Source organism: Thalassophryne amazonica, chromosome 13, assembly GCF_902500255.1.
Source record: "Thalassophryne amazonica chromosome 13, fThaAma1.1, whole genome shotgun sequence".
Lineage (NCBI taxonomy): Eukaryota > Metazoa > Chordata > Actinopteri > Batrachoidiformes > Batrachoididae > Thalassophryne > Thalassophryne amazonica.
This window is the reverse complement of record NC_047115.1, coordinates 86,777,352-86,789,890: the sequence shown is the minus strand read 5'-3', so window position 1 is coordinate 86,789,890 and position 12,539 is coordinate 86,777,352. Positions and strand designations below refer to the sequence as shown.

Below are 12,539 nucleotides of genomic sequence, written 5' to 3'. Positions count from 1 at the left end.
ATAAAGACCTTGCTGTCTCTTTGGAAAGATGGAGTGGGTGTTCTGCATTGTGTGTTTGTTGTTTGGCAGCTCTGTCGATGTACCGCTGCTCTGCAGGAGACCTTTTTCTGATTCGTGACTAAAGCAAACAACAAGAGCATCATTTATTATGTGTGACATCATTCGTTGCTCAGGTGGTTCGCTGGGCTTTGAGGTTTGGGAGATTTCATGGCTAAAGGTTTTGATGGATTTTAAAGATACATATAATGTGATTAAGGGCACATTTCAAACATGCCTGTCTGAACTGAGACTTGGATCTTTTACTATGAAGTTTTCCATTAACTATGAACGCTCCAGGTGATTTAGGAGAGACGCCAACAGTTGTATTCCCTCAATAATATGGTGGGAGACATTGTGTGGAAAAAGTTATTTATGCTGTATATATGATATACATATAACATTATTTTGAGAAAGGTACTGACATGGGTGGCAACATTAAGGCCCATTTCCATTATATAGTTCTAGCACTGCTTAACTCGACTGCGTGGTACCAGGCACGTCATTTTCCATTACAACTGAGAACCTCCTCAATGTAGGTGGGGTCATCAGGGCACGGTTGCGGGAAACTGCCATGACGTCTTGCTGTGTGGGTTTTTAAGAGACGGCTGCAGGCGGCGAGATGCCACACACTTTAAAAGTACAGCAGACTTTTGGAAGACGAGAAGACACAAGCTGCTAAGAGATGACCATGACAGTAAGCTCGTTGTAGCTATTGCTAGCTTCCTAGGTAGGAAATGCTTTTGAGAAAAACTACAGATTTTGTTTATTTCTGTTTATGTCCAGAGATCAAGGATCCAGTGACCAATTTCATATTTACGAGGTCTATTAGAAAAGAAACTGACCTTTTTATTTTTTTCAAAAACTATATGGATTTGAATCACATGCGATTACATCAGACAAGCTTGAACCCTCGTGCGCATGCGTGAGTTTTTTCACGCCTGTCGGTTTGCGTCATTCGCCTGTGGGCAGGCTTTGAGTCAGCACTGGTCCACCCCTCCCGTCGGAATTCCTTTGTCTGAGAACTTCCTGAGAGACTGGCGCTTTGCTTGATCAAAATTTTTCAGAAACTGTAAGGCACATCCAAGTGGACACCATTCGAGAAATTCAGACGGTTTTCGGTGAAAATTTTAACGGCTGATGAGAGATTAAGGAGTGTTACTGTCGCTTTAAGGACAGCCCACGGTGCCAGACGGCGCACCGCGCCCCGAGCTGCCGTCTGTTTAAGCCGTTTAAGCCTCTGTTGACCCAGGACGTCGTGAGAGAGCAGAGAAGTTTCAGAAGAGGTCGGGATCAGCAGTTTATCCGGACATTCCACTGTTAAGGGAGATTTTGTAATGAAAGACATGCGGATGGATTCGTGCGTCGGCACCCAGCCGCTCATGGCGCGGCGCCACAGCAAAACACCTCCGTTGGAAGTCTCACAGGACAAGTTTGAACATGCCCAGCTGTTAAATAATTTCTCGGCTACTCACTCAACTGAAAGCCATCGAAAACCGCCTGAATCTTGCGAATGGTTATCAACACAGAGGTGTTTTTCTGTGGCGCCGCGCAATGAGTGGCTGCGTGCCGACACGCGAATCCGTCCGCACGTCTTTCATTACAAAATCTCCCTTAACAGTGGAATGTTTGGATAAACTGCTGATCCCGACCTCTTCTGAAACTTCTCTGCTCTCTCACGACGTCCTGGGTCAACAGAGGCTTAAATTTGGAAGTTTTCAGCTCGAAACAGGCAGACGACGGCGGCTCGGGGCGCGGCGCGCTGTCCGGTGCCGTGGGCTGTCCTTAAAACGATAGTAACACTCCTTAATCTCTCATCAGCCGTTAAACTTTTCACCGAAAACCGTCTGAATTTCTGTGGCTTTCGGTGGCTTTTCAGTCGTGTGACTATCCGAGAAATTGTGGATGAGCTGGACATGCCAGAACATGTCCTGTGAGGCTTCATCACAGCGTTGCTTTGCGCCATGCGGCTCCGTCCCGATGCGCAAATCCCTCCGCTCCTCTTTCCATGACAAAAACTCCTGTAACAGTGGAATGTGCCGAAAAAGTGCCTATGTCCACGTCTTCTTCCTAGTTGGTAGTCAGACAACGTCCCGGATCAACAAAGCCTTCACTTTGGAAATGATCTGGTTGTTTCAGCAGGGTTTCAGCCTGTCGATCACCGCTCGATACTGTGGGCGGTCTTTAAACCGGCTGGAGCACTCCTTAATCTGTGTAATCCCCATAAAATCGTCCCTGAAAGCCATCTGAATTTTCCGAATGGTGTCCACCTGGAGGTCTCTCACAGTTTCTGGAAAAAATTGATGCAGCAAAGCTCCAAATCGTTCAGACATTTATTCGCAATAAAAATCCGACGAGAGGGGTGGACCACTGCTCACACAAAGCCTGCTCACAGGCGAATGACGCAACCGACAGGCATGAAAAAACTCACGCATGTGCACGAAGGTTCAAGCTTGGCTGATGCAATAAATAACACATGATTGAAATCCATATGGTTTTTGCAAAAAATAAAAAGGTCCGTTACTTTTTGGACAGACCTCATATATATTTCTTTATTTCTTCCGCAGCTTACAAGTCACCATGATACAACTTTTAACTTTATGTCTTCAAAATCGGTCTTTTGCATGCTCTCCTCTTGTGTTGCTGCACAGCTCTGCTTGAGTTATTATCTTCCATGGCTTTAAACACACATCCACTTTCACGCAGTCACCCAAATTTTAACTTTGTGTTCTCAAATATTGACTGAAAATTCACTCTTTGCGAGCTGGCGTTCTGCCTGAATGCTTGTTTGAAGCGTGATGATGATTCACTGCCTCAGTGCGTCAGTGTGCACACACAGCGGAGCTCATGTGATCCATTAACAAGATACTAAATCAACATACTTTTACATACAACAGACATCAACATACAACAGACATACTTTTACAGCTAGGAACTGTTTTATCAAGCTATAAAAAACATTAAAAATAGTTTCCTGTTCCACATGGAGCAGGAAAGAGAGGAAAAAAGCATACAGATGAAACAGTCCTCTGTGATTCCATAAGTGATTAGAGGTGTTTTCAGCATCCAAGGTTTGGCAGAAAATGATTAATCCGCTACAAAATAATTATTTTATATAGAGTCCAGTGCACCGAGCAGGTGGAATTGTGTGCGCAAGAGGAGAGCCGCTCCAAAAATAGCCTCTCAGGTCCTGCGAAGCTGCCAGGTGCACGGACAGGTGCCTCTAAGCCGTCGCAGTAACTTGTACACAAACTGCGCCATGGTGTTGTTGCTAAATTTTGAACTTCTTAAAATTAGCGCCACGCTCAGAGGGGAGCCTCGTTAACTGAAGATAATGCCTCTAAGAGCCACTCAGAGGCATGAAACTCCCACGATAGTTGAAGAAACCCTCTCAATGCAAAAAAAAACATGCTGCGTGGCTCCTTCTTCATCCTTTATTATTCAGTGGGACCCAGGCTTTACATTCACAGCATGCAGAGCTCCAGAAGTGTGGCTAAAGGCATAAACAGCAGAGCAGGTTTGACTTATGTTTTGATTTAAAAACCAAACTAATTTGGTTTATTGATAATGTTAGCTCTGTCATTTTTACAAAGTGAAAATATCACACTGGTTGGTTGGATTTATTTGTAAAAAAAAAAAAAAAAAAACACACACACAAGTTACTGTAATGTGTGTTGGTTTTTACAGATAAATGTGTATTTGTAAATATGTCTTTTTTTTCATTTGTAAAAAAAAAGGCATTTGCAAAACTGAAAATTTTGTTTAAGTGTGATTCAGCCAGCAACCGTGTGACAGTTGGATGCTATTTACACTCCCATCCAGTAGATGGCAGTGTTCCATGCATTTAGGGTCAAAATCATTTAAGTCAAACCATAAGTCAAACCTGCTTTGCTGTTTATGCCTTTTGCCAGAGGCATGGGATCTTTAAATTGTCCGTGTGTGTGTGGGTGTGATTGTGTTTGTGGCCTTGTGACAGACTGCCCCATCACACACCGCCTTGTAGAGCCGCCGCCACAACCATTCACACACACCAGCAGCTGAAAGACAGAGAGTGTCCTGTGAGTGTCTGTTTGATCCCTCTCTTGGCAGGTGTCAGCCAAATTCCAGGTACCACACATGCACATCCAATACCACTCGCTGAGCACTTAGGAGATGTGGTGGCAATCACACAGTCAGGATGAATATAGTGAGCAGGCGACCACTTTCAAGCTGGCTGTGTAATTTGTTTAAGTGCGCCTATGACTGTGGCGTTGCCAAGCAACACGTGGCGTGCCAGAGTGTCGGCTCCCTCTCAACACATGCATTTGGCATGCATCTGTATCCCGCCTGTGTTGCGCTCTCCCCCCCGGGCTACCCCCCTCCCCCCACAATATGTGTGTGTGTTTCATGTGGTACCCATGCCCCCCCCCCCCCCCACAATATGTACCTTGCGTGTGTTCCCCTCCCCCCACAACACATGTGGCGTACGTGTGTACCCCCTCTCCCCCCCACAACACATGTGGCATGCGGGGGGGCACAGTTGCATAAAATGCTGATATGTATGTACAGATGGGGACCAGCCAGCCAGTCTCAGTGCACACAGCACAGCAAAGCTGCCTCCCAGCTGATCGCCGGTCAGAGACTCAGTAACAGCTGGAAATGATGGCTCAGTGCACACGACATTAAAAACACGAAGGCCACAGCCAGGGCAGGTATATAAATAAGTACTACATTAAGTACTACACTAACTACATACACAGTGACATGCCAAAATAACAAAAAATTATCACATAACACAGAAACAGCAGCAGGCGATCTGAAAGTCACGTCTGTCTGACAGGATATGCGTCCGACACGTGTCCTTTGAGTGGCACACCGCAGGACAGACACCGCGTCATGTGTAACATAACTCGTGGGTGACGTGACATTGAGATCGCCTACTGCGTGTCCACATGATCTGATGGTCCGTTTCACCTGGGACAACTTGTCAATGTGCGCACTGTGCGCGTGCTCCAGCCTGTCGCAAAAGTGATGCATGTTTTATGTATTTCCATGTGACGACAGCAAGCATACACACGTGTGTCACGTGGACAGTCCTTCAAAACATGGTATGTGTTCTACAGCTGTGACGCCCAGAGATCTAAACAGCTGCTGCTGTTGGCAGCTACGCCCCCTGTCCATTCTGCGCACACACCAAAGTGTCTGATTCATGTCATCATTCTTTTTAGTTATTTTGGCATGTAATTGTGTATGTAGTTACTGTAGTAATTATTTCTATACCCAGATGGACATAATAAAACATAGTAAAAACGCAGTGCTTCATTCATGTCATTTCATGACTGTACGTCTGTGACTGTGGGTCATATATACAGAGGGATCATACTTGTATTTTCTGCTCGATAAGTGGGATTAAATATTGGAAATTGCCGTGTTTTATATGGTTTGTGGTTTTCTTTCTTTTTTTTCTCCACAGCAGCGGTGCAATGTCAGGCATTGACATTAAGCTTTTCATGTACTTGTACATAGGACAAGCAACCCTGGCAGTTTACTTGTCCTGTAGGAAAAGCTGGTTGTCTGGACAGCCCATGAGTGAGATTCAAATTAAATATTTATCACATATACTTTGCTCTGACTTGTCACTTAATAAAAACCTGTCATACTTCTTTTGTTTGTAAGTACTTTAACTTTAATATTCTAACATAAGAATTGCATCTGAAATAGAAAGATCATTACATTTCAACATTTTCTGGGACTGAGATTCAGATTAAATATTTATCACATCTACTTTGCTGTGACATATCACTTCATGAAAAACTTTGACTTTGTTATAGGACTAGGTGTTTAAGTCCCTCCATGTTCATGATAGGTGATGGTGGAGTGGGATTTGACATTGATGACCATGCGGCGCCACCTGTGCGACACATCATCAGTTGTGTACCCTGGCATCATCGGGTGTTTCGGCCATTTCCTCACAAGACACCCTCTGCCAGGGTTGGCCCACCACAGGCTGATCAGACCTGGGTGTGTGTCGCACGGCGGCACCACATGGTCATCTGGCAGCCCACGTTGTGTCCCTGCGCTTGAGCCACAACCAGTGGCTGCTTTGCTCAGCTGCCGCGGACAGTTCTTTTATTGCCCTCCGTTGGGCCTGCCCTCTGATGCCAACTTCCTTCAGCAGTCCTGTTGTACTTCTGGACACAAAGCCTCTGCAACCCACCTCCACAGGCCACACCTTCACATTCCAGCCCCGCCCCTCTGCTTCAGCTGCTAGGTCGGCATACCGCAGCCTCTTCCTCTCATATGCCTCCCCGATCGCATCCTCCCATGGGACAGTGAGCTCCACAATGAAGACGCGCTGGCAGGAATTAGACCATAGGACCAGGTCTGGCTGCAAGTTTGTCACTGTGATTTCGGGTAGAAAGCTAAGCCTCTGACTGAGGCCCACCGGCATTTCCCAGTCCCGGGCTATGGTCAGTGGGCCCGCCTCCAGAGGAGCTGGCTTGGTCCCCCTTTTCTCCCCTTCCCGGACAAAGGGCGTCTTCCATGGGACAACAGGCTGGGAATTTGGAGGCATGGCATTGGTAGTTACCCTTTTTTCCTCAAGTTTGGCAGCCAAGCATTTCAGCACCTGATTGTGGGGCCAAGTGTATTTTCCTTGAGTCAGGCTGGTCTTACAACCCACCAAGATATGCCTGAAGTTACTGGAGTTTATCCAGTAAGCATTTGGTGCATGCAATTGTTGTTGTTACTGTCATGTCATCCATGTAAGCCCTGATTGGAGGAAGATGCAGCCCGTTTTTTAATCGTTCCCCTCCAACCACCCATCGCGATGCTCGGATGATGAGCTCCATTGCCATAGTAAATGCCAATGGGGAAATGGTGCAGCCCGCCATAATGCCAACCTCGAGGTGCTGCCAGGCAGTTGTGCTAGCCTGCGCTGTGACACAAAACTGAAGGTCCTGGAAGTAAGCTTTGACCAGCCTTGTGATGGCTTCTGGTACTTGGAAGAAGTTGAACGCTGCCCACAACATCTCATGAGGCACGGATCCAAAGGCATTGGCGAGATCTAGGAAGACCACATGCAGGTCTTTCTTCTCCTTCCTCGCCGTTTGTATCTGGTGCCAGATGACATTTGTGTGTTCCAGACAGCCTGAGAATCCACTTATCCCTGCTTTCTGCACTGAGGTGTCAACAAAGTTGTTCTTCTGCAGGAAAGCTGAGAGCCTCTGAGCCACAACACTGAAGAATATCTTTCCTTCCACATTCAGGAGACTAATCTGGCGGAATTGTTCGATGGTTGAGGAATTCTTCTCTTTGGGAATCAGGATCCCTCCCGCCCTTCGCCATGCCTTTGGTATAATTCCTTTTTCCCATGCCAATCTCATCAGCTTCCAGAGGTACCTCAAGACTCCTGGCATGTTCTTATAGAGCCTATATGGAACGCCATTGGGCCCAGTGGCTGATGCTGCTCTTGCCCACTTTACTGTGCTCTCAATTTCGCTCCATGTAGGGGGCCTTGGTTTCCATCTGGGTTCAGCTGGTTGGATTGGTGGCATGTCACCCGGAATGCTGGCTGGCACGCGCCTCTGGTTGTCGGAGTAGGTCTTCCTCAGGTGCTCCTCTAGTTCCCTTATGGGTGCTTTGAGGGTTCCAGATTTCTCATTGACAAAGAGGGCTTTCACGAACTTGTTGGGATCTCTATAGAAGGCACTCCTCGTTCTCTCCTTCTTCTTGTGCTGCTTTCTCAGGCATTCAGCTCTTCTCAGCATTGCCAGCCGCTGCTTGATGTCACCTTGCAGTGCCTCAAGTCCTTTCCTCTCATCTTCCACAGCCCTCTTCCAGTGTTTTCTCAGGCACCTTCTTTCCTTCACAAGCCTTTCAATCTCTCTTTGCCTCCTGGACTCGGCATGAGCTGGTTCCTTCGGTATCTTATGGCGCTCGCTTTTCACCCCAAATCTCTCTGCCCCATAGCTGTAGATGATTTCTCCCATCTTGTCCAGCTTCTTCTCTACACCTCCTTTCAGCCCCTCTAGGAGATGGACTATGTCTATGTTGATGGTTTCCCACTCCTTTTTCTGGCTAGATTTAGGCCACAAGATTTGAGGCTTTCGCCCCTCCATCTTCCTCTCTACTGCCGTCTGTGGCTGGATGGGCTCCGGGCTCACCTCCGTAGGTGGATCCATGCTTGGTTGAGCTTCGTCTGGGGTTCTGATACCCTGTGGTCTGTGGTGATTATCCTGCCGCTGGGCTTCAATCGACTGATTTGCCCCACCTCTAAGGAAGTAGTGGTCAATGCGAGGCCCCTCGCCAAGCTCTCTCAAGCATTTTTTCCTACCCTGATGGATCTTGAGTCCCTTCTCTGATGTTATCTTTTGCCAGCCACAGATGCAGCTTTGTAGCTTGTGTCCTGCCAGAGCTGCTGCCATGCTGAACATTTGAATCGTTGTTGTTTCCATTGCAAAGTTCGTTACCATGTGGTCTGCCGATGAGTCATCTTCCACCCCGCAGCACCTGATTGTGGCGCCAAGTGTTAAAAAGTTAATATTGTCACTCTCCTTTGTGGGTGGTAAAATTTTGCAGTTTTATTTCAGAAGATGTGGCAACAGAAACAGTTTATCTGTGGTAATACAGGGAGGCACTTATTGCCTTAATCCAAATTAAAAAAAAAAAAATTGTCACTAAAAGACACAAAACATAAATAATGCATGGCCTGTGGTCTTATAGTTTTTCAAAATGTGGTGGTGATGGACACGTAATGATCCTGACATTTACTTTGTCTTCTATTTCTGTAAGTGCAGACTGTATGAAACCAACATATTTCATGTTTTGTGAGATCAGCTTTATTTTTTATTTATTTTTTGTTAATATATATCCATTCCTACAGTTGAGGCCTGCAGCATTTTCCAAGAAAAAAGGTTGGGACAGGGCAGTTTATTGTTAATGGAAGAATTAGTTAATATTTACAGCCAGTTTTCTTGGGAAATGTCAGAGGATGAATACATGAACATTTCCAACTCACTGAATATTTCTTAGACTTTATTTACATCAATCATTCAGAAATACAAACAGTGTGGTACTTTATGGTAAATCTGTGTCAGGTAGGCAGTTCTCAAAAACGAAATGTCCATGCTGGAAGAAGACAAGTGAGGGAAGCCACCAAGACACAACTTTGGAAAAATGTTTGGCTTCTGTGGGTGTGAGTGGAGAAACTGGGAATATAACAACATTTTTATTTTTATCTTCATTTTACATGCAGTCCCTACGTTTTTATTTGTGGTTGTTTTTGTTCCATTTCTGAAATTAAAGAACTGCTATAAAGAAAAGTGTTAACATTTTATTTATTTATTTTTTTTTTTTACTTTTTAGTAGAACAAACACAAAAAACAAACTCTAATAAAGAAGGAAAAAATACACAAACGTGCAGGAACAACTGAACAATGCAGACCGATTTGACTTGTGATTTTTGAAAATTATAAGCGGTAACTTACTTTGAAATAAATGAAATGCAGAGCTGCAGCCTAGTAATTTTGAAAACTAAAAATCAGCAGCTTGTATTTTTATTCTGACTAGAGTTCATTTCCTCTTTTTTCTCCTCCTCAGTCACATTTTGTGCTTGAACATTAAACAACTACATTAAGTCATCTAAAATAAATATCTTGTAAAATATCAGCCTGTTAAGTTCAGAGTTCTCAGCTGCCTTTGTGTGATTTTCTGCTTCTGAATATCACTGCAGAGTTTCTCCACATCAGTTTTTTTTTTTAAACACACGTGTGTGATTTTTATTCTGTTCATTCATATATTCTCATTTTAAGGAATTTTGACCAATTTAATTCATCTGATAATTTCACTATAACTGTCACCGACACGTGCACACGGTGTGAACAGGATGTCAGAACAGTCCAGAGACAAATAAAGGCAGCGCCACAGTTTAGTTTGTGTTGCGTTTCACTCTGCGCTCAACGCGCCCCTCCCGCCATCCCCCCTCCCTGCTTGCAGCCAGCCGACTCATGCGCGCACACACCCATTCACACACACAGACGGCTGCAGCGATTGGACCCAGTCTTAATTTTAGACGGCTTTAAGCAAAGCCACCCACTATTTTTTCGGCGTCTTTTTCGAAAATTGACCACTCAAATGATGGCAGGATAGCTCGCTGCCTAAAACCTTGGTTCCCGCTCCCGTCTGCTCCCGTGAATTTTTAATCCCGTACCGTCCCAATCACGTGATAAATAGCAAAGTTGACTCCCATCCTGTGGGAATGCCTGAAAAAATGTCAGCCTCTACTACGAATGCACACTCCATACATGGTCTCGCGCACAACATTGTTATCAGTTTTCCGAGTTGTCCGCTGCGGGGTTAGTGGCGGGAAAAACCGAAGACACTTTCTTACGAGGTACGAGACAAGACGTGATGTAAATAAAAAAAACAAAAAGGCGGCGGTCAGGTATTTTCCGAGTGATGAAAATAAAGAATTTGAACGTTTTAAACCAAAAAAAATGGCACTTGTCCAGTCGGACAACAATTAGAGCATATTGCTTGTTCGATCACATTTTACACTTGTCCCTGAGAATCGGACAATGTTGATGCCTGAATGTGGTGCAACACATTCCAGCTGCTCGCACTGTGTTCGTGCACACGCATGCACAAAACTGTTGCAGTGGGATCGTTCACGCCTGCCAGTCCGTGTGTCCCTCCCAACGTCGGCTCAGTGTTTTTGTGGTTCGTTCATTCGGGCTGTTTTGCTGTGATTCGCCCTGATTCGTACTTATTCATGCTATGTGTGAAGGGGCCGTAAGACCTGATACGGGCAAACACAAATCATGAGAGGGTTACAGAATACAAGAGAGATATCTGGAGGTAATTGTACATCATCATAATTATATGGCTGTGAATATTAAACCTGTTCAAAATGTCAAATGTTACAAAATCTTTTGAGCCACATGTTGTTCTTGTTCCACTAATAAAACAAAAGATCTGTGCCAAATTTTATTGTAATCGGACATTATTTAGGGCTCCCCCACAAAGCAACAATGTAGTAAGTCCAGTAATGTTGTCCTCTGGGTGACCAATCAACCACCACTTTTTGCAATTAGAAGTCATCACATATACCTGTAAAAGAAAAATAATGGCCTCAGAGTCTTCTCCCATTAGGGTAACGTTGCCTTGCCAGCAGAGGGAGAGGAAAATGTGGGGGACCTCTGACTCTGGGGGACCTCTGAATCTTACCTGATTGAGTTCAAATTTGGTCTGCACCTATAAAACCCCAAGTGGAACAAAAACATGTGGCCCGAAAGTCTCTCACTACTTTTATTTTCTTACTATATATAGTAACGTGAACAGCCCTGGTGAATATGAATGTAAATGTTTCCAGTGAATGTGTTTTTGTGGCACAGAGTTCACTGATTCCCTTCTGTCAAAGCCCTCCTCTCATGGCACTTGGCTCTTTTCCTTCTACTATCTTCCTTTCTATTCTCCTTTCTGCATCTTTTCACAGATGTCATAAATGCACCTCTGCCATTTTGGCCTCTCAGTTACAAAATCCTTCCATTTGTGGAGTGCATCACCACGTTTCAGAATATCCTTGATAGTATCTTTATATCGAAGAAAACTGTAGTCAGACATTAGTCTTCATCACCAGTGTGTTCAATGGTTTAGACTCATTACAGGATTCTAAGTCACATTTGTTCAGTCAGACACACCATTGGAGCTTATGGAATCTTGCTATAGTGGTCCAAAAGATGGTCATGAATATTTAATCCACATTATTAATTTGTTGATCTCGACCGTCCCTCTTTGAACCCCTCCTCTGGACAGTGGCAGATCCAGAGGAGAGCTTCAGGGGCTTTCAGCCACCTTTCAGCCACACTTGCACCTGGTTGCAGTTCAGTAGTCAACATCCCCAGCCTTTTACCTTTTCACCTGAAGCTCGATCCAACTCTGATCTGGACTATAGACTTTTTAAATGCACACTCTGTTGTCATGCAGTGTTCACCTACATGAAAACACTGAAAGAATAAAAGCTGCAAATGTCTGATTTTATTTTATCTTTTCAGCAGCGCTCAATAATGATTTTACCAAGAGATGTGTTTGAGTGTCCTTACAAAGTGAAGTGGCTCAGTTTTTCTTTTTATTTTGTTTTTTTTTAGGTTGAGCACACCACGGTTCTTCAAGTCCCACTGATTCACAGACAGAGCAGCCAAATAATTACCAGGCTCCACAGATCACTCATTAAATGTTTCCTGCATGTTTGCCATCTACCAAAACAATTAATGTGCTGGAATAATAATCAGCCATCACCTGAAATTCAGCACAGAAGCTTTTATTTTCTGAGGTTGTAATTACATTGATGTTGTGCTGAGGGAGCTGATCCTCTGTGTTTACCTGTGATTTGCACAGGTGGCCTTTCATATCCAGCCATACAAAGGACGGACCGATCAGAGCATGCATGACAACATCAGATACATCATAGACAAGTAAGTAGTTTCTTTGTTTTTTCTCTCAACTGTCATGCCGTCTGCTGTGAT

General features: G+C 44.6%; 1 protein-coding gene across 1 annotated transcript in view; it reads left to right on the top strand.

Annotated features, from left to right (window-relative positions):
• Positions 1–12,539, top strand: part of LOC117523657 (glycoprotein endo-alpha-1,2-mannosidase-like protein) — a 72,422-nt gene that overhangs the window by 53,921 nt on the left and 5,962 nt on the right. The window contains 1 exon segment of the mRNA XM_034185229.1: positions 12,412–12,488. Coding sequence (XP_034041120.1) covers positions 12,412–12,488 — 77 coding nt within the window.